The sequence below is a fragment of the Nicotiana attenuata genome, unplaced genomic scaffold (assembly GCF_001879085.1).
Source record: "Nicotiana attenuata strain UT unplaced genomic scaffold, NIATTr2, whole genome shotgun sequence".
NCBI lineage: Eukaryota > Viridiplantae > Streptophyta > Magnoliopsida > Solanales > Solanaceae > Nicotiana > Nicotiana attenuata.
The window spans coordinates 207,302-234,319 of NW_017671675.1; the positions used below are offsets into that span (position 1 = coordinate 207,302).

The 27,018-nt window shown below is 37.6% G+C and overlaps 1 protein-coding gene and 1 pseudogene across 1 annotated transcript; one reads left to right on the forward strand and one right to left on the reverse strand.

Moving 5' to 3' along the window:
* The first annotated feature begins 11,075 nt into the window (after positions 1-11,075).
* On the forward strand, positions 11,076-15,175 carry LOC109209632 (transcription factor bHLH49-like). Its single transcript, XM_019372941.1, has 9 exons — positions 11,076-11,336; positions 11,846-12,931; positions 13,065-13,289; positions 13,367-13,432; positions 13,510-13,578; positions 13,878-13,949; positions 14,049-14,255; positions 14,489-14,573; positions 14,664-15,175. The coding sequence occupies exons 2-9, from the start codon at positions 12,068-12,070 to the stop codon at positions 14,699-14,701; spliced, it is 1,626 nt and encodes a 541-aa protein (XP_019228486.1). The 5' UTR covers positions 11,076-11,336; positions 11,846-12,067; the 3' UTR covers positions 14,702-15,175.
* A 1,883-nt stretch (positions 15,176-17,058) lies between these two features.
* Positions 17,059-26,318, reverse strand: LOC109209633 (annotated as a pseudogene).
* Positions 26,319-27,018: the final 700 nt, after the last annotated feature.

Here is a 27,018-nt window from a genome sequence, read left to right on the forward strand (position 1 = left end):
TTTTAGCTTGTACAATCGCTCGGTCTTTGTTGTTTGAGCGTATCAGGGATCGGCAGTATGATGATCCTCGTTTGCTAGTCCTTAGGGACACAGTGCGGCACGATGGTGCCAAGCAGGTTACAGTTGGAGATGATGGAGTTTTGAGGATGCAGGGTCGAGTTTGTGTGCCTAATGTGGATGGACTTAGTGAGTTAATTCTAGAGGAGGCCCATAGTTCCTTGGTATTCTATTCATCCGGGCGCCGCTAAGATGTATCAGGATTCACGGCAGCATTATTAGTGGAGGAGGATGAAGAAGGATATTGTTGCGTATGTAGCTCGGTGTTTGAATTTTCAGCAGGTAAAATACGAGCATCAGAGACCTGGTGGTTTGCTTCAGAAGATTGAGATTCCTGAGTGGAAGTGGGAGCGTGTCACTATGGACTTCGTTGTTGGACTCCCACGGACTCAGAGGAAGTTCGATGGGGTATGGGTTATTGTTGATAGGCTGACTAAGTCAGCGCATTTCACTCATGTGGCAGTTTCCTATTCTTTAGAGAGGTTAGCTGAGATCTATATCCGGAAGATCGTTCGTCTCCATAGTGTGCCCGTGTCTATCATTTATGATCGGGGTACGCAGTTTACCTCACATTTCTGGAGGGCAGTTCAGCATGAGTTGGGTACACGGGTTGAGTTGAGCACAGCATTTCATCCTCAGACGGACGGACAGCCCGAGCGTACTATTCAGATTTTGGTGGACATGCTCCGCGCTTGTGTTATTGACTTTGGAGGTTCTTGGGATCAGTTCTTGCCATTAGCGGAGTTTGCCTACAACAACAGCAATCAGTCGAGCATCCAGATGGCTCCCTATGAGGCATTATATGGTAGACGGTGTCGATCGCCAGTTGGGTGGTTTGAGCCGGGGGAGCTCGATTGTTGGGTACAGATTTAGTGCAGGATGCCTTGGACAAGGTTAAGATCATTCAGGATAGGCTTCGTACAGCTCAGTCCAGGCAAAAGTGTTACGCCGACCGTAAGGTTCGAGATGTGGCATTCATGGTCGGAGAGCGAGTGTTGCTTCGGGCATCGCGCATGAAGGGCGTGATGAGATTTGGGAAGAGGGGCAAGCTAAGCCCTAGGTTCATCGAGCCTTTTAAGATCCTTGATCGAGTGGGAGAGGTGGCCTAAAAACTTGCGTTGCCACCGAGTTTATCAGCAGTGCATCTAGTGTTTCATGTGTCCATGCTTCGGAAGTATCACGGCGAGCCGTCTCACGTGTTAAACTTCAGCAATGTCTAGTTGGACAAGGAATTGACCTATGAGGAGGAACCGATAGCTATTTTAGACCGGCAGGTTCGTCATCTGAGATCGAAGAATTTCCCTTCAGTTCGTGTGCAGTGGAGAGGCCAGCCTGTTGAGGCAGCAACCTGGGAGTCCGAGTCTGATATGCGGAGCCGATATCCCCACCTTTTCACTAACTCAGGTACTTTTCTATGTCCGTTCGAGGACGAACGGTTGTTTTAGAGGTGGAGAATGTGATGACCCAAAGGGTTATCTTTTGTTTTACAACCCGAATCTGGGTTCCAAGGCCTTGAAAACCTTATTATCTTTTTCCTCGATTTACGTGTGCAGTCCGAGCGTGTATCCGGAAAGCTTTTATGTGAAATTTAAGAAAAATATTGAATTTGGCCTTTAAAATTGGTTAAAGTTGACTTCGGTCAACATTCTTTGGTAAACGGACCCGGACCTGTGATTTGACGGTCTCGTAGGGTCCGTAGTAAAATATGGGACTTGGGCGTATGCCCGTAATCGAATTATGAGGTCCCTAGCTCATGAAAAGAATTTTTAAAGAAAATTATTTGCTAGAGAATATAAGGACTTTTGGAAATGAAATGGTGTGTGATCGTGATGGTATGATGCCCGTATTTTGGTTCCGGAGCCCGATACAAGTTTAATATAATATTTAACTCGTATATATGAAATTTGGTGCAAAACAGAAGAGATTTGATATAAATTGGACCTTTGGTTGAAAAGTTAGAGATGTGAACTATTTTATAAATTTCATGAGTTTTGGTGTTAAATTCGTTGTTTAAGATGTTATTTTGGCGATTTGATCGCACGAGCAAGTCCGTATGATGTTTTTAGACTTGTGTGCATGTTTGGTTTGGAGCCCCAAGGGCTCGGGTGAGTTTTGGATAGGCCACGGAGTGTTTTGGGGCTTAGAGAAATCAGCTGTGCATATGGTGTTTGCATAGGCCTTTGATCTCGCAAATGTGAGATCAGGCTTCGCAAATGCGAAGTCTGCTGGCCTAGGAAATGCGACAATATTGTCGCAAATGCGAAGAAGGCCTGGGAAGGCCAACCTCGCAAATACAAAACAAGGGCCGGAATTTGCGAAGGCCCCAGAAGTCGCAAATACGATGTATGTGTCGCAAATGCGAAGGCAGATGTAATTCAAAGGGTTAGCAATTGCGAACCCCTGATCGCAATTGCGATAACTACAGCCTGTTAAGTGGGATTTCATACGGGATTTCAACTTCATTCTTCAAAATTTCGAACTCTAAGCATCCCTAGGCGATTTTTCAAAGACTCAAACTTCTTCAAATCATAGGTAAGTGATTTCTAACTCATCTCCTTCAATCTAATTCATTTTTTTACATGATTTCACTTCAAAATCTATGGTTTTTCATGGGAAATTGGGTGTTCTTGGGTAGAAATTAAGATTTTCGAATTTTGGGGATTTGGACCTCAAATTGAGGTTGGATTTCAAAACCAATTACATATTTGAGTTCGTGGGTGAATGGGTAATCGGGTTTTGGTTCGAACTTCGAGTTTTGACCAAGCAGGTCCGGGGTCGGTTTTTGACTTTTTGGGGAAACATTGGGAAATCTTTATTCATGAAATAGAATTGGTTTATTTAGTTTTATTGATGTTATTAAGTAAATTATGACTAGATACAAGCGGATTGGAAGTGGAACCGAGAGGTAAAGCGGTAATTGAGACTTGATTTTGTCCGTGGAATTGAGGTAAGTGTTTGGCCTAACCATAGCTTGAGGGAATAGGTGATGTGGTCTTGTTTGCTACGTGTTTGTGTTGAGTACGACATATAGGTGTGGTGACGAGTATCTATACGTTGGTGTCGAGCATGCAAGTGAATCTTATATTATGATAGTTATGTCTCTTATCATGTACTGTTCATGCTTAAAATGATGTTCCTCTTTGTTGAGCAAGTTTTTTGATATTGTTGAGTATTTGATCATTGATGGGTATTTACTCAAGCCGAGACTTATTTCATAGAATTTATTGTTGAAACGAGATTGGTCATAGCTGATTCCCTTGTCGGGATATTATTGTTTCTATTGTTAATTTCCTTGCCGGGATGTTATTATTTCAATTGTTGATTCCCTTGCCGGGATGTATTGTTTCTATTGCTTGGGTGAGGAAGAGTCTAAAGCACGAAGGGTGATGTCGTGCACGATATTGTGAGTGAGTGTTAATGCACGAAGAGTGATGCCGTGCCGATATTGTGAGTGTTAATGCATGAAGGGTGATGCCGTGCCGATATTGTGAGAGTTAATGCACGAAGGGTGATGCCGTGCCATGATTATGAGAGTTAATGCATGAAGGGTGATGCCGTGCCGTTTCTATTATTTCTTATGGTGAGGACGAGAGTAAAAGCACGAAGGGTGATGCCGTGCACGTGTTACTGTTTCAATATTATTGTTGATACAAATATGGTGTTCATTATGCTTCTCTATTGAATTACTGTTAGAATTTGATATTCCCCGTAGCACGTTCCCCTTCCATCTTTATCTGTTATTTCCTGTTATTATTGTTCTGTTCGTATATGACTTAACTGCACAGGTTTATTTGGTTGTCGTGTCCTAGCCTCGTCACTACTTCGCCGAGGTTAGGCTCGACACTTACCAGTACATGGGGTCGGTTGTACTGATACTACACTCTACACTTTTTGTGCAGATTTCGGTGCCAGACCTTGTGAGTAGCTTGAGGTAGCTGCCTTCATTCCAGGGAGGCCAAGGTAGATCTGATGGCGTTCGCAGAGCCTGAAGTCCCCCTTTCCCCGCTTTAGTTTTTCGTTGTCTCTTCTATTTCGAGACTAGTTGTACTCCTTTCAGACTTGTATTTGTAGTAAATCTTAGTCGTTCGTGGATTGTGACACCATATCTGTGGGGTAGTTATGTACTTGAGTCGTGGCACTGTTATATCATTTTTTCGCACTTCTTAATTATCTTGTTTTAACTATTATCTGTTCCTGTTTGGTTAATTAGAATGGTAGTAAAATTGCAACTGTCGGCTTGCCTAGCTTTCACGAGTAGGCGCCATCACGATTTCCGAAGGTGGGAAATTCGGGTCGTAACACTTATTCTCGGCAAATATTCAATTGCCACTAATATTGGCCTATACATAATAAATTAGCGGCAATTAAGTTACTGCCACTAAATAATTCTCACTAAAAGCCTTTTTTGTTGTAGTGTTCTAGCTTGAAGAAGAACATTATACAGTTGTGGTATGACTCTCCTATGGGAGGACACTCTGGGATTGAACAAACATACAGGAGGATAGCATCACTATTCTATTGGAAGGGTTTGAGAGAAGATGTTCATACCTAGTCAATGGCTGTGATATTTGCCAAAGGCATAAGTATGATAGATCCCCTTACCCAGGACTTCTACAGCCTTTGAAATTGCCAATCATAGCATGGAGTAGCATCAGCATGGACTTCATAGAGGGACTACCTAAATCAAAAGGAAAGACTGTAATTCTGGTAGTAGTTGATAGACTCACTAAGTATGCTCGCTTCCTGAGTCTCTCTCACCCTTATTCAGCATCAGATGTGGCCAAACTCTTCATGGAATAGATTCACAAACTTCATGGCATGCCTGAAGACATAGTGAGTGACAGAGTTCCCATATTCACCAGTAAAATTTGGCAGGAATTGTTCTCTATGCATGTGGGGACACTCAACACATCCACTGCATACCACCCTCAAACGGATGGTCAAATAGAGGTCATCAATAGATGTCTTGAAACATATCTCAGATGTTTCTGTTCTGATTCACAATCTGATTGGTGTTCATACCTCTCTTCTGCTGAATGGTGGTATAACACTATCTTTCACTCCTCCATACAAACAACACCATATGAGGCTTTGTATGGCCAACCCCCCCCCCCCCCCTCCAGCAGGTGACTCGGTTATTGAAGAACTGGATAGAAGCCTCTTGACTAAAGAATTCAAACTGCAGCTCCTCAAACATCATCTCCAACGAGCACAACAAAGAATGATTTCCCAGGCTAATAAACATCGTTCAGATAGGCAATTCAAAGTAGGAGACTGGGTTTACCTCAAAATTCAACCTTATAGACAAGTGGCACTATCAGGTTCCCACTTTTCAAAGCTATCAGCTAAATACTATGGGCCATACTAAGTCCTACAGAAAATTGGTTATGTGGCATACAAATTATCCCTCCCACCCCAGCTACTTCTCCATCCCACCTTCCATGTTTCCCAACTCAAATTGAGTCACAACTTACCTACCAATATATTCCATCCTCCTGTCATAGACATATCCAGCCCCTACTGTCCAAATCCTCAGAAAATCCTTGATCGTCGTATGGTCCAGAAAAGGAATAATGCAGCTACGCAAGTTTTGATACAATGGGATCAACTACCTCCTGAGCGGGCCACATGGGAAGACTACCACTCCCTCATGGTTCGATTTTCTTCCTTCCTTCCTTGAGGACAAGGAAGATTTTGACAAGGGGGATCTGATACGGAGTGAAATAGAGAAGCTTGCAGAAGTTGTACATTACGTTGCTTAGCTGAGACATAACGGTTAATTAGTTAGGAATTAAGAGTTTTAGAGATGTTTATTTAAGTCCCTTACCTTTTAAATTAGAAGTCCCCTAAATTAACATTGACCCCTTAATTTTCCTTGTTTTATACCAATCAAGTCCTGCCCAGAATTGTACTGAGATGGCAGATTTAATAGATTATCAGCTATAATCCTTAGGTCATTTATGGGTTTATGCTCTATATAGGTTGTAATTATCCTCTTTATGGTTATGAACGAAAAACCTCTTTTAATTTTGCCCTAATTTATCTTTGCATTTCCTTTTTCTTTTCTCTTTTCTTCTTCTTTTCCGACCTTCGTCACTGTTCTAATTGCCCCGCGTATCACCCACTTTACTGTCACTGCTAAGGCATAAGCAAAGCTTGAGTAGGTTTGGGGTTTAATAATTACACGAGCTAGTCACTTTTTAATCATGTAATAAAAAAAATGGTCATTCTTGTAAAGTTTTAATTTCCACAGTTTCAAGGAGGGGTTAGGGGTGGTTGTTAGGAAGAGTGTGATCATTTATCAAAAAGTTTATTACTCTTTCATTCATGTTAAAGGATAATCCTATTTCAACCTTAATATATCTGGATCCATCGTGTTGCTTTTGGGATCTTTTTACCCATCAAATTAATTAAGATAACATATAATGACAAGTAATTGCTTATAGTAATCATAATTTGATAACATAGAAATAAAGTAAATAATACTACTCCGTACGTTATAACTAATTAAAATATACCATTATATAATGTAACAATCATTTTCGTCGTCATACATATATATAATTAAGTTAAAAGAAAATTCGTACAACTATGTGGAATACTCCATTTGCAGCGTTCTTTTTCCGAGGTTTGCTTATTGGAGAAAAAAATCATTAAGGAATCTAATCACTCTTTGTTTACTACGATTATATAGGAGTATCATATTAGTTGCAATAATTATTTCTTCGCTGTCTTCTTCCTTGGATTATTCTCTCACGGGGTTTTGCTCGTGATTTGTTGTAAATGTACTTGTATATATGAGTATACAATGTTACTCCATGTTATTTAGATTTATCTAACAGTTGAGTATATACGAAAAGTGATTTGTTTATATTTTTGTATAATCATCAACTCTCCATTTCAATACTCGATCCTAACACCCAATCAATGCAAATCATTTTCTCCTCTGACGCTTCCTTTTTTATTAGTTTTATTATAATCTTGAAGCTTAAATATTGTATTTATTAACAATTTCTAAGCAGAAGTGTGAAAAGAGATTTCCATTATTCTAAGGGTTAGGTCTGTGATTTCAAGTCCCAAGGCCAGTTAATAATTACTCCCTCCATTTATTTTTACTTGTATTCTAAAAATAAATTTTTATTTTTACTTGTCACTTTTAGCATATCAAGAGAAGACAATTTCTTTTTTCCTGTTATACCCACAATATTAATTACTCATTTCAAATTATTTTTTCAACTCCATTAAAAATATGCATTAATTAATATGAATATAATGATAAATTTAATTTGTTGAAAGATCCTAGCCCTACAATTGTTACTTTTTCTTGAAGATGTTAGCTAACTCTGCAAAAAGCTTGAAAGCCATGACAGTGAATTTACGATATTATATCTCTACACCGCCTCTCAATATCAATCATCTACAATATACTCCTTTTAATATAAAATAATTATGTTACCCAATTAAATATCAGAAAATAATCTGAAAAATAGTCTTTGAAAATAAAATATATAGAGTGCATTATGCTTCTTATTTTTTTTAAGCTTGAAAGGGGGTCGTAAAATATAATCCCAATAAGGAGCAAAAGAAAATTGCTTTTGTAAGATTTTCAAGGATGTTTACTAGTGGAACTACAATAATTTAGTCCGTACGATATTAAGCTTTTTAAAAGTTCTTGACATTATCAAACTTTTGATTCGATTTGCATTTCTTTGACTTAAAGACTCCTCATATATTATAGGAGGGACAGAATAGATATTTTGTTATAAATGATGTAATTTGAATATTTAATAGAAGTACGTTTATTGTTATGTGGAGGAAGAGGCAAACCCGAAAATAAAGAATATAAAGAACACCAAATTTTAATGTGGAAAACCCTTCAAATCGAAGGCAAAAACCACGTGATCACAAAGATCCAAAAAGCTCCACTATAACAATAAGAGGGTTACAAAAGTTCTCCAAATTGGCTACACAACAAGGGCCAAACACGGAGCAACAATAGCAACAAGAGCAACAACTAATCAATTGAAGAAACAGTATAATCCACAAAATGAAGCTGCTGTTCGAGGCTCGAAATCAGATGCTACGAGCCTCCAAATCCGATCTCCACCGTTCAAATCCAAGAACAAGATGTTAAGAACACTCAGTCAAAATTTCAGCCCGATCCAACGCTTAACGAATCGGATAACGTGATTTGAAGTTGGCTGGTCGGAATAAAAATCTGCAGCAAAACAAATACTTTTTCCTCTCTTCTCTCTTGATGAAAGCTCTCTCAAAACCCACTTTTATGTGCTTAAGTCTTTCAAAGACTTGTATCAATGAGCATAGAATAATTCTCCAAGGTTGTCCTATTTATAGATCATGAGTGGTGCTTTCTCTTAAAGCCAAAACCCACTCAAAATAGGAATAAACACCAAATCCAATTTCGAATAGGAATGGAAACCAAAAGAGAATAGGATTAGGCCATTAGGCCTTTGGCTGGACAACATGGGCATGTGCCCAACAAACTCCCCCTCCAGCCAAGGGGCCAAATGTGTCTTCAAGTAGAGGAACTATTGACAGGCTTCATGCCTGCCAATTTTCTACAAAATTCTATGTTTATCTGCAACCGTCGCCTTTGTCAGCATATCCGAAGGATTTTCATCAGTGTGTATCTTCTCAACCTCAAATAATTTCTCTTCCACGGCCATTCTTATCCAATGATACTTTCTATTTATATGTTTGGTCTTAGAATGAAAAGTGGAGTGCTTGGTGAGACAGATAGCACTCTGATTATCACAAAATAAGATGTACCGTGGCTGCTCAAAGCCAAGATCATTAATAAACTCCTTCATCCATAATAGTTCTTTGGCACCTTCTGTGACAGCAATATATTCGGCTTCTGTGGTGGATAGAGCTATGCACTTCTGTAGTCTAGATTGCCAAGAAACAGCTCTCTCTGCAAAAGTGATCAAATAACCGGAAGTGGATCTTGAATTATCAAGATTGCCTCCTAAATCAGAGTCTGTGTAACAAACAAGTTCAGGCTTGCCATTGCCAAAGCACAGCTTCAAATCTGCAGTACCTTTTAAATACCTTAATATCCATTTTACTGCATCTCAATGTTCTTTTCCAGGATTGGAAATGAATCTGCTAACAGTGCTAACGGCATGTGCAATATCTGGTCTAGTGCAAACCATAGCATACATCAAGCTACCAACGACAGAAGAGTAAGAAATACGAGACATCTCCTTTTTCTCTTCATCAGTAGATGGACTCTGACTAATACTCAATTTGAAGTGTTTAGCAAGAGGAGTACTAACCACTTTTGCATCTATCATATTGAACCTCTTGAGTACCTTCTCAATGTATTGCTTTTGGGACAGAAATAACTCATTTCTATCTCTGTGTCGGTGGATTTGAATGCCCAAGATTTTCTTTGCTGGCCCCAAGTCCTTCATCGCAAACGATTTGCTCAACTGCTTCTTAAGGACTGCTTTTCTTCATGGTGATTTAGATGAGGACATTTATATGGAGCAACCTGAGGGTTTTGTAACTAAGGGAAAAGAAAATTATTCTGCAAATTGAAAAAGAGCCTGTATGGATTGAAACAAGCTCCAAGGCAATGGTATTTGAAGTTTGAATCTGTCATTGAAGAACAAGGGTACAAGAAAACAAATACCGAAAAAAGTGAGGTGTCATGCGGAAGCTAGCAAAACAAATCTTGAACGACGATAAATCACACAACAAAGAGAAATCTACCCAAAAAGACACAAACATTTTAACGTTGTTCGGTCAACTGACCTACGTCCACAACGGAGATGAGCAATCCACTATAATAAAAAGAGAGTACAAAATATCGAGAGAACAACCTCACGAAGAGGCAAACACAAGTGACACACTAACACTTGTCCCGTAAAGTTCTCCCCCTAAACAAGACTCTCAAGCCCCCTATGGCTACATTGTGGATGCTACTGAATGTGAAGGAAGGATCCTCAATTTATAGAAGTCCAAACCTTTTCCTACAAGAAAAAGGACTAGCCAAATATTGGAGATTTATAATTTCCTTTTACAAAAAGGAAAACCCAGTTAAGGTAATTATATTGCCCTTTTCCTTCAAGAGATAGGAAAACAAAATATGGTAAGAAAATTATGACAAAGACTTTATGTAACGAAGGTTTTGGACCATTATTTTGAATTTCCACCTATTACCACACTTTGTTTTGAAAACTAAGTAATGCATAACAAAGTACAAATTTTCTCCCATCTTTTCAACTTATTATACTTCTTTTATCACACATTCACATTTAATTGTGATAAAGAACAACTTCTGAATTAATATAACTAGCTCAGAGATACAAAAACAATTTCTTTTTTTTGTTTTACAAATTACACCCGATGTTCGATATTAACTTTGGGGTCGAATAATTTTATTTTCGCCGAAAAGTTTCACTTTGATGGATAAAGTAACCTCAAAGCCAATTTCATACTCATAATTTGAATTGAAAACCTCTGATTGAGGATCAGGGGCAAAGCGACATGTCAGTTGACTACCATTCTATGGAAAATTACATTGTATATATAGGTAAAATATTAAGTTTTAAAGGTATATAAATACATTAAATATTTTTTATAGGCAAATTTTTTCACTTCTTTCAAGTTTGAATACTTTAAGAAATTTCTAGCTTCGCCATTATTAATGTGCAAAAATACTTATTACTCCATCACAATGGATGGTAATAACTTTCAAATATTTAGAAGGACAAGTATATCATTTTTTATATTTATTTCTCAGATGGAGGTGAATGAATTAAAGCTATTTCCAAGAATATCCAACAAACAAATTCTTTGAAATTTAATACTCCACATGCATGAAAAAAAATAGTGGACATAAAAAATATTTAGATAATTCTACAGTAGTAGCATTTCATTTTCTTAAAATAGATTTTGTGTTTTGTTCAATTACTCCTATTTTATAGTTACAGTAGGGGTGGTTAATCATCAATAGCTCTCTTTTTTATGCAGGCGTGGGTATAAATGCAGAGAACCTTTTCTTCTTTAACTTCTCCCTCCCTCTCTCTCTCTCTCTGACTCTGCTAACTTTCTAATATAGTGATACTTCTCTCTCTATCTTTATTGCTTTCTGGTTGTTTGTTTCTCTTAAAATCTTCCTACAGCGACTGTACATTGCAGTTTGTAACATTACCCAAAATTCAAGAAAAAAAGAGCATTGTACAGTTCATTCAGTAACATTCAAAAAAGAGTGTACTGAGTAGCAAAAATAGCACACAATCTGAAATAAGGTATCTTTCTTCCTTCCTTCCCTCTTTTGGTCTTGTCTTTTCAGTTGCAGAGCTGAGCTTAGGATGTTGAGTCTGTCTGACTAATAGTACTGTTTTTCCTGCTATGTTTGAGTATTTATGATGCTGAAATTAATGTCTCTGGTCTTCAGTTAACTAGAATTGTGTTTTCTTGGACATTGGTTGTCACTTGTCTTTGTAATTTTGAAGCAAATTAAAGCTTTGAGCTTTGTTTTCTCCCTTATATATGTGTATTGAATTGGGATGTTTTTAGTTACCTCTTTTCCTATTGTTTGCTTGATTGGTTTCTCTGTCCTGCTTTTAGCTAAGCTTCTTGGAGGAATTTTCCTTAATTTTCAGGCGTAATTACTTTCTTTATTTTATTTGCATTTGTTGAACTAGAAATTTTGGGAATTATTGTTCAGTCTTTATGCACAAATGCAGAATCTTGTTCCTTCAATCTCACTACTTGTGTGGATGTTTAATGATTTTTCTCTTTCTTCTTTTTGTAGCCATCCTACCTCAGGGGTAAGCAGTGTTTCCTCATTAACTCTTATGTGACTCAAACTCCTGACTTATCAATTGGAAGTGGGGAGGCATTTCACTAGCTGAGCCAAACTCTCTCGTCTCGACGAGTAACTTTTAGAAGTGGCCAATTGTTTGATTTTGTATGTTATAGGTTGTTTCCTGGATTTTCTTTTTTAGCTTGTGTAAATTTGATTCAATTCCAAATAATGGATATGAGTAGCAAGAATGATACTGAGCAACTAAAGGGGAATGAGGATGCTGCGAATTTTCAGTTACCAAATGTGTCGTTAGAGTGGCAATTAAGTGGCACCAACTTGACAAATGCATCCATTGGAATGGTCCCTAAAAGTGATACTACGGTAGATTCATTTTATCCCACTATTTGGGATCGACCTACTAATTCGCCAAACTTAAGTTTCTACCGTAATAATGTTCAAATTAATCCTAGCACTACAAATCCACACGGAATTGCAGAAATTGGCTCAGGCTGTGCAAGAGGTGGTGTTGATAGAACAGTTGGTATGAGTTGGAATCCACCGAATGCAATGCTGAAAGGGGGCGTGTTTGTACCGCCTAATATTGGAATGCTTCCTCAAAGCTTAGCTCAGCTTCCAGCTGATTCAGGCTTCATTGAGAGAGCTGCAAGGTTTTCGTGCTTCAGTGGAGGAAACTTCAGTGATATGATGAACCCTTTTAGCGTCCCTGAGTCTGTGAAGCCTTGTTATAGGGGACTAGCGCCAACGTGCAGGTCAGAAGAGGTTTTTGCAAGCAACGGATTAAACTCACCCTCTGCTATAAACCCTCAGAAGCAGCATATGAGAAATGCAGTTGAAAGTTCCAAGGATGTTGCTTTACATAGAGAGCATGAGACCAATAAAGAAAGCCCTCTCAAGAATGCGAAAAAGAATGAAAACCTTGCTAGGTCTCAGGGTGAAGGAAAAGAAGCAGTTGGATTGTCCGGAAATGAGTCTGATGAAGCTGAATGTAGTGGCCGTCACGAAATGGAAGGCGCTAGGGAGGAGTCTTCCTCAAAGGGCCTTGGCTCAAAGAAAAGGAAAAGATATGGTCAGGTAGGTCATTGTTAATAAGTATGTTCTCTCTTAATTACTATAGCTCCAAATAGTCCACACTTTCTCTGAAACACTTGGTTTATGCAATTTTGGAAAATGGTTCTTTGCTGAGTGTTCTTGTCATTTTTGGCAGGATGCTCAGCCTGATCAAATGAAGGGAGCACAACAACCGCCATCTGAACATGCACAAGATCAAACTGAAATTCAGGGGGAACAAAACTTGAATTCAACTGCCAGCAAACCGGGTGAAAAAAACAGTAAAGAGAGGTCTCAAGCTTCAGATCCACCTAAAGAAGAATACATACACATTCGAGCTCGACGAGGCCAGGCAACGAATAGCCATAGTCTTGCAGAAAGAGTAAGACTTCATAGTAGAAGCTTTAATTCTTGGGACATATACTTGTTTGAAGATGACTGAGGTGGTTCCGGTTGCAGGTAAGGCGAGAGAAAATCAGTGAACGAATGAAGTATCTTCAGGATCTTGTACCTGGTTGCAACAAGGTTTGTTTATTGATACACTGTTACTAATATTTAATATTGCATTTTCTATGTATGTTACCTGGGGTTTGATTTTTCAGGTCACTGGTAAAGCTGTAATGTTGGATGAAATCATTAATTATGTACAATCTCTGCAGAGACAGGTTGAGGTATGGAATCCATTAAGTGATTATCTTCTGCACATTTTCTCAAAATATATTTGTTCTTCCCTTCAAAATTCAAAAGGAATAATTTGGTTGCTTCATATTCTGCTGTTCGATGTGAACTATTCCCTCCCCTTCTTTGGCCTTTCCTGGTTGTTTTATTAAGTGTTTTATTACCATACAACATTGACACATATTTTCCTCTGAACAATTTTTACTATTTGCTAATCTCATGCTAAGTAATTTTGCCATGAAAAAGTTCATGGCTCCTATGTATTTACGAATGGCTCTTATTGTTCTCACAGTTCCTCTCGATGAAGCTTGCAACAGTAAACCCACAGCTAGATTTTAATCTTGACGGGCTCCTTGCAAAAGATGTAAGAACTAGTAAACTTTTCTGAACATTACATAAAGCAGAACACGGTGCATAAGTCCCAGCTGCTAATGCTGGGATGTACATTTGCATTTTATTGCAGATCCTCCATTCGCGAGCAGGGCCTTCATCCTCACTTGTTTTTCCACCTGATAATATGACCATGCCTTATACTTCTTTGCATGCATTGCAATCCGGTCTGCTTCAATCAGGTTTTCCTGGTGTGGGAAATTGTACTGATTCATTTCGTAGATCCATCAATTCCCATTACGCCTCTATGAGTGGTGGCTATAAGGATACTTCATCTCAGGTAGAATTTGAATAGTGCTACGCGTTCCAGGTTTTAAGTTGTATTGATCATATTTTCTCTGCCCTTCCAGGGTAGGGGTAAGGCTGTGTACATCCTACCCTTCCCAGACCCCACTTGTGGGATTACACTGGGTTGTTGTTGTTGTTGTTGTTGTTACTGTCATAATGAGTCGTGAACAAAAGTAATATTGCTTTATGTTTTAAGCATTTGCCTTGTAATTCATATTGTCTTAGGTACCTAATATTTGGGATGACCAGCTACATAATGTTGTAGAGATGGGATTCAATTCAAGCGCGCCCCTCAATAGCCAGGATTTAAGTAAGTGTTTTCTATGATCCTGCATGATTCTCTTCTTCTAAATTAGCATCAGCTACTCTTAAGAATCACCAAAACTCTCTATATTTGTAGGTTCTCTGCCTCCTGGCCAAATGAAAGCAGAACCTTGAAATGTTTCGAACATCAATTGGATACACTTTCTGTTTCTTTGGGGACTAAGGTGCATAGATTATTTCGTTTTTGGGGCTCGAAAAGTTGAACATTTGGGATGTTTTCACATTGAGAGCTCCTCATATTCAAGGTGTGCCTCCCCCCCTGACGGAGTTCTGAGTTCAGTTGTACAGCAAGTCCACGAAAAGTTTCTTTTTATGGGTCAATCTATATAAGCACTATATTATTGGCTCCAAGGACCGAAGATTTATACACATGATCGAAATTCTTCCATCAACAAGAGCAAATGAGGGTTCAAGAATTTAGGCGTCGGGATAATAAATGCAAAGGAGATTAGTCAATCATTCATATTTAGTTTTAATCTTGGATCTTTGAGATCAAATGGTTATGTTTCTCAAATGTATTGGAGGAAACCTGAAAATTGTGTGCTTTCGATGAAAGAAAATTAAGTTTCATTCTTTTCATTCCAAGATTATCATTCTCTACATAAATATTTATGTAGTTCCTTGATTAACCTTGGATCCTGGTGCGAATCCAGATTAGTCAGGCCAAGTGAATGTCAGATACTAGATGGTTAAAAAGGGAAGTCGGTGCACTAAGCTTCCGCTAAGCGCGGGATCCAGGGAAGGGCTGAGTCACAAGGGTCTACTGCACGCAGGCTTACCCTGCATTTCTGCGTGAGGCTGTTTCCACTACTTAAAAAAATGATTAGCCCTTGACTAAAAGCTCTTTCACAGTCCCTTTATTGTTTTATTTTCTGTCATTGTACAGCAAATTATATGCTAGAAAGATGCCATAATGATATCTGTACATCTTACCTACATTATCACATCAGTCAGTGAATGGGGTCATGCTATTTATAAATGACTGAGTTGATAAGATTCTCTGTACCAGATGTCTGATAATCTTACAAGTTTCCAGGAAATAAAAAAAAAATTGTCTTGGTAGTTGGTGGGACAGAGGGAAAAGGAAAAAGCATGAAAATCTTTCAATATTCTTTCTGAAATGAGGATTCATTTATAAATTTGAGGAATTAAAAAAAAAATACATTCTTTTTATTGTTTTCAGCAAAAATTCTACTAAATATGTTATTCTAATAGTCACACTTTCTGAAGGGATCCAAAGGGATATACATTAGACTGTCATACAGATAAGAAGATCAGCAAAGAGATGCAAAAGAAATTGGAGAAAGCTATGTACACAGATTTATGAGATTCCAAGGTGATAAAAAGGTGGCTACTTTATTTTAGTGTTTATCCATATGCCAGATGGGGCTACAACAACAACAACCCAGTAAAATCTCACTAGTGGGGTCTGGGGAGGGTAGTGTATACGCAGACCTTACCCCTACCTCGAAGAAATAGAGAGGTTGTTTCCGAAAAGACCCTCGGCTTAAGAAAATAGAAAGATAAAAGGAGACAATATTAGTATCACCGCAGAAATCATAGGAAAAATAAGAACGACATGAAATTCAGAAGAAAGATGCAAAGCAAAAGCGATAGATAGTAAATAGGTCCTGTACTAAAAAGCGAAATAGTAAGACATAACATTGCCACTAGCTATCTTAGACAAAAACCTACCAGACTAGTCTCACAAAGGTACGAAGTAAGGCAAGACTTAACTAACTCCTAGCCTACAACCCTAGTACTCGATTAGGGGTGTGAAATAAAATTATTTTAATTCGATTTTGTTTGCAGAGTTGTGTCACTCCTTGCTGATTTCATTATGTTGAGAAAGAATGGGAAAAGGACACAAGGCTAATAGTTGAAACTGATGCACCATTATGCCAATTCTAGTTATAGTGTTGAAATTTTTCTCCTTGACTTGGAGGTTTTTTTCTTCTTGAATTGGATTCCATATTTTCTTTATTTGATGGTAGAAAAATGTTTTGTTTCTATTGATGTTTTTGTTACTAACATTTTATTTGTATTCAACTTAACTTTGCCTGGTTTAATCCACGGTTTTGTTTAATTGACATTATAAAGTAGTAAGAATTCTGGAAGTACCAAATTCTACTAAATATATTATTTATTTTACTAGGAACGTGGGATTCATTGTTGTTCATAGATGTCAAGCGGGGAAAAATATAATCATGGATGTAGATAACATTGGATTAATTTCTCAACCACCTAGTTTGAGACTGGAAGAAGCAACCAACAAATGCATACATAACCATCCAAGGTTGTGGTTGGATACATAGGATTCCTCTATCCTTAACCAGAGGTTCCGGGGTCGAGCCACAGGAGCGGAAAAAACCCTAGTAAGGAGGCAATTGCTCCTTTAATGAGCCTGACACGGCACAAATCATGATTAATCAACGTCCCAACCGGGTGAGAAACAAGAAAACACAAGCATACATAGAAAAACAATTACTTGACTAACAAAAAATTTTAATTAATTGTCCATCCAAAATTCCTTTTAACAAAAATTTCTCGCGTGCAACCCCTCTCCCTCCTTCCCTCCAAGGAACATAAAAAAAATCTCTCTTCTCACAATTATTGATGACATTAGGACAGAAAGAATGCCAAAACAAGATGCTTCAGAATCACTCCCAAAGATCATTACTCTCAGTTCTTACTTCTGATGGCTCAACAACTTGGGCCTCTGCAGACTCCTTTAACTCTTCTGATGGCTCTATATCCCCTTCCTCATATCTGCCCCATCTTCCTCCAAGAGCCATTGACATCATATCATATATCTTGTTACCTAATTCAGCTGGACTGTCAGGCTGTACAAATGTGCCACATTAAATTTGTGTATTAGCAATAAACAATCACGTATAATACTGATCTAAGATGAGCTTGAATGGAGTGAAATGGTATGTTACGATTCATGTAGGAATAATTATTATTGAAAGAAATGTAATATTTGCAAGGTTTTCATAGTACTTACAGTAAATCCACTAGAGATCAGTGCTGTATCATACAACAGTTCCACAGCCCGCTTGGCATCAGAACTATCAGGCGCGTTCTTGCATGCAGCCTGCAAGTGCACTCTCAGTGACAATGTCTAATAAAGAAATGAGACAAGTTCTAATATTGACAAGTGGTCCTCAGTCCTCACACCCTATGTGTTTGTAAGTTTCTGCAAAGCAAAACTTAGCAGTAATACACAACTGATTTAGCATATCATCCATCTGCTGCACATATTAATAGAGTAGACTTCTATTATTATTAACATCTTATAAGTTCATAAACAGCCAATAAAATGCAACTTCACTACACTATTCCAGTTTTATTATCCAAGTATGAGATCAATGGTGCTTATGTTCCTGAAGTTCAAATTATTAGACTGCCTTCCTGACAAGCCTCAATTGTCTCTTATTTTTTTCGTTTAACATCTGATAATTTTTCCAACAACACCCACGTCTTGCTTTCTATGCTATAAATGTTTCAAATATATTTATATGATTCTTGAAAATTTAGAACACTAATTTAGATCATTTCACAGTTCAAATGAGGAACTTGAATAAATCATGTGCTAAAACTTACCTTGAGGTCTTTGATGATTGGATGATCAGGATTAACCTCCAATATTCTTCTCCCTCTCATAAACTCCATGGCTGAAGTGTCTCCTAGGGTTTGAGCTTTCATCAACCTATTTAATAGAAAAAGATAGAACTTCAACTCGATCTAGCGAAACTAACAAACAAAACAAAAAAAGGAAGATTAAAAACCATAACCAACAGACCTTTCCATGTTGGCAGACCAACCAAACTTTCCAGATACAAGCACGCATGGTGATGAGCTCAACCGATTTGAAACTTGTACTTTTGCGACCTTTTCTCCCAGCTGTTGCTTTATCCAGTCACATAAAAGATTGAACTCTTGCTTGGTTTCTCGTTCTTTCACCTCATCCTCATCACCTGAAATTAATGTCAAAGATTGTAATATCAAAATTAATTTGGAGAAGGGTCAACTTCATTGACCCTCCCCTTCCCTCTTTCTCCTCTTCCCCTTCTACTCTTTGATTGAGTTTCAAGTACACATGAAGAAAAACATAACAACTCATATGCTGGAGCCCAGTCAATGAATGAAAATAGTACTTACCAAGCTCCAAATCCTCCTTGCTTATGTCAACAAACTTCTTTTCCTTGTAAGTTTGTAGATTTTGGATGGCCACCTCATCAATAGGTTCAACGAGGTACAACACCTGTATCCCCGTAAAGCATGTGCAAACGTTTTGATCAATGGACAAACAGAAGGTGATTAAGTGGAGATTTAAGCCACAGAAGCTGATCCTCTGAGACCCGACAAACCCTAGAACATGAGATATCTCCTTGCCTTGGCAAACTCATTTTGAAGAAAGTTGAAATTGTGTTTTATTTGGTACTCCCTCCGTTTCAATTTATGTGAACCTGTTTGACTGGGCACGGAGCTTAAAAAAAATGAAGACTTTAGGAATTTGTGGTCCTAAACAAGTCAAAAAGGGGCCCAGAATATTTGTGTGGTCATAAAAGATTCTCATTAAGGGTAGAATTGTAAGTTTAAGCTAAATTGTTACCAAATTTAGAAAGGGCTCATTCTTTTTGGAACGGACAAAAAGGAAATAGGTTCACATAAACTGGAACGGAGGGAGTATCAAGTATGAGATCACAAAAGGGCCAAAAATTTTCTCTTTTCAAGAAAATATATGTTGCCAAGACTAAAAACTGTTCCTGAGATGCAAACAACGTATAATGCTGTATTATGGGAAGTAAACTTTATTAATGGAACCAACAAAGCAAGGTTCCAATCTCATTGCGATTGAAGGAGCAAGAAACTTGGTAGAAGAATGACATTCTTCACCCAAACTTTAGAGAGAAGGTGAACGGAGAAAGACGTATAAATGGTCTTAGACATCCACGAAGTTGACACTTCAGTATTATTTTCGACCAACAGACTTGATTGTTTACACTTTTTATGAGATAAGTACATGATATTCGTACCTCCCTTTTTTTTATGGTAGAACGTCAATGCACTCTACTGAATGTTAAAAGAAATACAATCATCGAGCACTAACTTAGCTCAAGCTACATTCATAATCCATTTGCATGTATATTTGATAGCACTGTATTCAAGAACTACATACCTCTATCCCTTTCTGAACCAATTTCTCCAAGAAAGGAGCAGTCTTGGCACTCTGCAAGCTATCTGTTGCCAAGTAATAAATGGCCTTCTGGTTCTCACCCATGTTCTCAACATAATCATCTAAGCTTATCAACTCTTCTTCACTCTTGGAAGAGAAAAATCTCAACAATGGGGTAATGCGCTTGTGGTTTCCGGTGTCTTCGATACATCCCAACTTCAAAAATTTACCAAAATTCTCCCAAATTTTTTTGTAATCCTGGATATCAAAATAGTCCCGCTCTTAAACTCTTCCAGGCAAAATATTAAAGGAAAGAATGCTTTGATTAGTTCATACCTCTTTGTTCTCACTTTCAGAAAGATCCTGAATCATGTCAAATGTTTTTCGTACTAGTCTCTTTTTCATTATCCTAACCTGGATGAAATCAGCCAAACACATTGAGCTCAAGAATGTATAAGCTTTGAACTTTTAATCATCACTGACATCATTGCAGATCATTAAACAGGAAAATGAAGTTTATAAAAATAGCAACTGTCATTAATTCACGAAAAAACAAAAAGGTTTGCCCTTACAATTCGGCTTTCCTGAAGGATTTCCCTTGAAACATTGAGAGGAAGGTCATTAGAGTCCACCAATCCTTTGACAAAGCTTAGGTACCTTGGAAACTGCGGTGCATGAAAATAAGGATGAATTGCCAGAAAAGATGAACATTGCTCGCAACAGACAGTCAACGGCACATAAAGAAGCCTTTAGCAAAGAATAAATAAATACAATAAGGAGCACGTCACGAGTTCAAATCCTGCTGGAGAACCAAATCTGGTATTAAAGCAGATAAGGATACAGGGATACCCATTTTTAACAGACTTTTGAAGCTGAAAACACCAGATATTTTGGTTATTGGAAAAAGAAAAAAGAAGATACACAGTGAGTGGTTTGTAGACCTTTCGAACAGATCTTCATAACAATATTTCAGCAATTTTTAGCAGTCCTATCTTGATACTAGACTACAAATTCCATTTCAGTGTTACAAGATCTCTTGCTAGTTCTTCCCATTTGTTATCACAACTCTAATATACTCCATTAAATTAACTGCATCCAGTTGCAAAACTCAAGGGTGAATGACACTAGAAGCTTATTATAAGAAATCACTCAAATCAATTGTTCAATGTCACCATTGATTATTCTCCGCAATATTGCAGGTCAGCAAAGTGATAATACTTCAAATCAGGAAAGATAACACGTGTGTTACGAAACCAAACAGGGAAACATAATCTTCAATTTTCAACCTCATACACAAAAAGTGTATCCGTGTAGTATGAAATAGCCTTGTGGAGCATCAGATAGAATTGGAAAGAGTTTCAACATTCCATCTGCATTACAGTGGGTGATGGAAGGAGAACAAGGATGTGGCCAGACAATTGGACTGGAGATGAACCATTGTGCATGAAATTCCCTGATCTGTTAACATTGGTGTTACAACAAAATGCGACTATTGCAGACAGCAGAGTGTGGAGCAGCTTGAGATTTGAAATTCAGAAGAAACCTATTTGACTGAGAAGTGGAAGGAGCTGCTCAGCTATAAAACATCATGGAGTGGCTAAGACTACCGTTGGACAAAGGAGACTCTGTAGTGGAGAGCAGACAAAAAGGGTATTTTTAAGTCATGCTACAAACTCCTTTGTAAAGAGAGATGAATAGTGGTACATGGGCCATGGAGTATGATATGAAAATCAAAGGCACCGTCAAGAGCAAGTTGCTTTCAGTGGGTAACAACTCACGAGGCATGTTTGACACTGGAAATTTACAAGAATGGGTGTAAACTTGTAAGTCTGCCTAATAGGTGTTTTTTATGCTGCAGCAACAGAGAATCACCAGCACACTTATTACTACACTGAGTATGTTAAGGAAGTTTGGAATACGTTCCTTAATGTATTTGGGGCGCAGCAGGTAATGCCGAGAACTGATTAAGGAAGCATTGGAAAGCTGGCCAGCACAAAAAATAAAGGAAAGAAGTGTAAAGTTGTTTGGAAGATAATCCCTGCTTGCATTTTTTGGGCTGTCTGGGGGGAGAGAAACTATAGGTGTTCTGAAGATAGAAATACAGCCATTTTTTGTTTCAAAAGCAGATGCTTACAGATGTTAAAATCTTGGTGTTACCTTTCTTTTGACTGTGATGTAAATGCTTTTGTGCATTTCACTGTACGTTTAAAAAGGAAGATGGAATCTTTCTTCTTTACATAATACGACCATCTTGGTACAGGTGAAACGAATATTTGCTATTACCTATCAAAAAAATATTTCTTAATTTTCTTCTTCATCTATATCCTATATCAGAAGTTGAGATAGAGCTAGAAATTCAACTTACCAATTCCCCATCAAAATCATCAGAAATGAATACACGCTTCACATACAAGCGAATATTTTTTGTCTTGGGATTTGTAACATCTTCATTGTTAAGAGGAGCCATTCCAGGTATATATAGAACACTTCTAAACTCCACCTCACCCTGCACATATCATTCTCAGCGTTAAAAACCTCAAAATAACAAATGTATTTAGTCTTTTCCAATACGAGAGTGTTACCTCTGTAGTGAAATGAGTATAGGTAAGTGGATCCAAGAACTCATTGAAAGTTTTCTTGTAGAATTCTTGGTATTGTTCTTTCTCAACTTCCTTTGGATTGCGTCATCTACAATTTTACAAGCACTTTATATCACGCAGATGCACACTAGGCATAAACATGTGCCTTGTATGCTGATAGGAGTACAAAGTCGAGCTCATAATAGTAACTTTCACATGTAAGCTAAGTAGTAACATACCCATATTGGTTTTGTCTCATTTGTCAACTCCCAATCCCAGTACTTCTCAGTTTTGGTCTTCTTTGTCTTTTTCTTTTCTCCCTGTTTTTATGAAGAGAAAGGATACATGAATCTCAAAGGGCTTAGTAAGTTTCCAAAAGAAGGAAAGACAAAACACAGTAATCACATATATGAAGTCATCACCTCTTCTTTTTCTTCTCCCTCCTTTGGTTCTTCCTCCTCTTCTACCTGTTGTAATAGCACCAATAATCAACGAAACGCTACCAAGTTAAGTAACAAAATAAGATAAAGCACTAAGACATTAAAAACAGAAAATCCCACACTCAAACAAAATAATCCCAGAAAGTACAACAATCTTTGACAAGCAAAGCATCGTGCTATCTCCAATTGATGAAAATTATACTTAATTTAAGTCTTAATTGACACTTCGAATCCTGTTTCTGCTACTACAGAAATCTCATGCACAATCACATGGGTCATCCAGGGGTGCTAAAATTTATTTGAGCCTACCCACCCCACCCCCTCCCAAGAGAAAAGAGGAGATGAAAGAAGAAGTGAAAGGTAACTTAGCTTTTAGTGTAGTCATAGACAGGTATGTTTATTAAGGCTAAAGAGAGACGAATTTAAATAACGAGAACTATGGAAAACATATTAGGAAGAAGGAATAAAGAATAGAGGCCAACACCCTAGCTGAAACAACACACTAATTCTTCCTCCAAGAGATCAGCAAATGTCGGAGGAGGAGGAGGTTAAAGCAGCTTTTATATCTATCAAAGTACCTCACCTCAATGGTTCTTGACTTCTCCTGCCATGTGTAGATGGGGAAAGAAACAAACTGCGAGTAATTCTTCACCAAATCTTGAATCCTCTTTTGTTCTGAAAACTCATATTTGTCGTCATCCTACAAGAAAAAGATTACCCTATAAGAATGCAATCCAACATAAGGAACAAAAACATTCAATGATAGTTTACCAACACAACTGATAAACAGCTAAGAAAATCAATTATATATAGATTATTATTAGAGCAGTGTCTTATTATTAGTATTTTGCACCCCTTATCACGCAGAGAATTTACCAAATTCCAAGATTTTCTTTACCTTTACTTCATCACGATAGGTACACATGGTCAACATCATTCGGAGAAGATACAACAAATAGATTAAAACAGTAAAGACAGCATATGCCAACCCCTGGGACTTGGCGGTGAACAAAGCCACGAAAAAGCAGCAGAAGTACCCACTTACCCTTAAATAAAGTGTAATTTCTGTTCCTCGGGATAGGACGTTTTCAGGATTAGTTTCCTCTCTAATAACATATGAGCTACTATCAGCCTCAGACTCCCAAACATATTGTTTATCTGACCTTGGGCTCTTTGTTGACACCACCACCTAAATGTAGAAATTAAAAACAATTAGCACATTTATATTTCCTGGAAACTAGTAGGTAAACAAAAACCATGTATAAGAAGAATTGCACCTTTTGAGCAACCAGAAATGCAGAATAGAAACCAACACCAAATTGACCAATCAATCCATTGTCAGCTCCAAGGTCCTTGTTTTCCTACAGATAGGATTGGTACAACTGTTAGAGATAATGCTAAGTTTAGACCTTGAAAAGTCGATCCAACATCATGCAGATACTCCTCAGTACCTTCAGAGCCTTCAAGAATTTTGAAGTACCACTTTGGGCAATAGTCCCGAGGCATTCTATAAGCTCCTCCTTGGTCATTCCAATACCAGTATCCCTGCATAGACAAGTTAACTTTTTAAGTTCCGTTTATTAGAAAAGCATTATGTGGCTAGCATCTTAAGAAACATACGTAATGGTAATAGTTCCATTGTCTGGGTCACATTTGATGCGAATCTCCAGCTCACCAGCATCCCCAAGTAAAGAAGGCTCAGTCAAACTCAGAAACCTCAACTTATCAAGAGCATCACTTGCATTACTGCCAAATAAGGAGCCAAGTCAGAAATAAACCTCAAATAGTTTGAAAAGAAAATTCCTGAAGTCACTTATTAGAATCCTATGGGACTTCAGATAGTGCACCGAAAACATAATTCTATGAATGACAAAGAAATAAGCCCTCAGGGCCATCTAGTAATGGTGTTCAAAGTTACAGCACTGCCACAAAGCTTTCCAAATAAACTCTAAGGATTCACAGATGGAACTCAACACACACATTATAAATCTCGACAGCAAAGTGAAGAGCAGTAATTGTTTAACAAATAGCAATAAGCCAATAAAATATTGTAACCAAGAAACAACATAGTAGCAAACAAGAGATGGCCTTACCTTACAAGCTCTCGGAGAAAAACCTCCTTATGACTGTAGAGACTGTGAACTATCAAGTCCATTAGACGACTAACCTGCAATAATCAACATTTCAATTTTCAACCCCACAAAAGAGAAGCATAAAGATATGAAATTCAAAGATTTGACAATTAAATAAAAACAAGGCTATCAAATTAGTTATACTAGGCATTCAACAACTCCCACAACTAACAAACTAAGTTGCACGGACTCCTCATTTTGGGTGCCGCACCCGTCTCGACACGGGACGGGAGCAGGTGCGGGAGCGGGATACGTCCCGGATTCAGTCAATAACTTCGGATACTTTGACCTAAGTCCATCAACAAATTTGGGAGGAAATTGAGATTTTGATTTCTCAAAATTAAAAATAAAACAGATTTAAGACATGCGAAATGACATACCTTCAATATTATAGTACTTTTGTCTCATATTTGTTGCTTTGTGTTCCAGAAAAACCAAAAAATCAAGGGGTCGTGTTCTGAGTTCGGACTTATAGCTCTATTTTTTATAATTTGGATTTTTTAGCCGAAGCCCCGCACCCGTATCCATGCCTGGATCAGCACCTCAGAATCTTAAAATTTAGATTTTGCCGAATCCAACACTCGGATCCGTGCCCGTATCGGATGCCCGCACCCGAGTCCGAGCAACTTAGATAACAAAAGATTAAATATTTCATATCATACAACAAAAACAGAAAACAACGCTATCAAATTAGTTCTACTAGGGATTCAAGAACTCCTCTCAACTGACAAAAGATTAAATCTTTCAAATGATACACAAAAATAGAAAACAAGGCTATCAAATTAGTTCTACTAGGCATTCAAAAGCTCACGCAATTGATCAAATATTAAATCTTTCATGTGTTACAAAAAAAAAATTTATCTAGAGTACCATATCCTCATTCCCTAAAAAGCAACATCCAAAATTCCAACTTCCAATTCCTTATTCAAAGGCCCAATACAGGTAAAAACTGAAAAATTCAAACTAAAGTTCATAATGAAAGTCAAAAACCCACCTCAGCCTGGTACTCATGAGTCTCTCCAGAGCTCTCAGGAGCTTCCTTTTCAGCTACAGCAGCTGCTGCCTCACACCTTACCACTACTCTGTTGTCTCTCTTCTCCAGCTTTGTCTTCAACCCATATTCACAAAATCTATTCTTCGGCAAGAAAACACTTTTGAAACAAAACCTATTGGCACTACCACTCCTCAATGAAAACGATGCCGTGTAGGGGAGTGAAGACATAGAAGCAGAGGTCAAACTCCTGCTTAGTGCTGGTGCCATTGGCTTAACTTTTGAGAAAGACCCACAACGATTTTTGATGTTTGAGTAGGTGTTTTTGGTGTGTTCTTTGTAAAGAGATAAAGGGTTGGTTGGGAAGAGTGAAGAAATGGGTAGTAGTGTTTTAAAACCCACGGAAGGGTTTAAGGAAGAAGTCGAGGGTTCTAAAAAATGAAATAATCTCTCTTTCGATTTATTTGAATCTATTTTCTTTTTGGTCCGTTCCAAAAAAAATATTCTATCTAAATTTGGTAAAAATTTAGATTAAACTTACAATTCTATCCTTAATGAGAAGCTTTTATAATCACACAAATACTCTGGCCCCTTTTTAACTTGTTTAGGACCACAAATTCCAAAAGTGTTATTTTTTCTTAAACTCCGTGCCCAATCAAACAGGTTCACATAAATTGAAACGGAGGGAGTACTTACAATGAGTAGGGAGGTTTTGTTTGGGAATTGTAAGGTGAGGATGTTGCCACTTCAGCAATCACAATATCCTCACAGCTCAGTATTATTTTGAATTCTTTTTTTTTCCCTCTTTATTTACCATGTTATGATGTACCCTAATGTAATACTCCTCAAATTTATAAAAGTTTCGAGACACGCTAATTATAGAATTAAATTATTATTATTATTATTATTATTATTATTATTATTATTAGTTTTATCTTGCCTACAGTGAGAATATATATATATATATATATATATATATATATATATATATATATACACTTAAATAATTGGATATACAATTAGAGGAATATTAATAATTTTAATGTAAGTAATTACTAAAAGTATGTATAATTAAATACTACTTAAGTCAAAAAAAAGGGGGGGGGG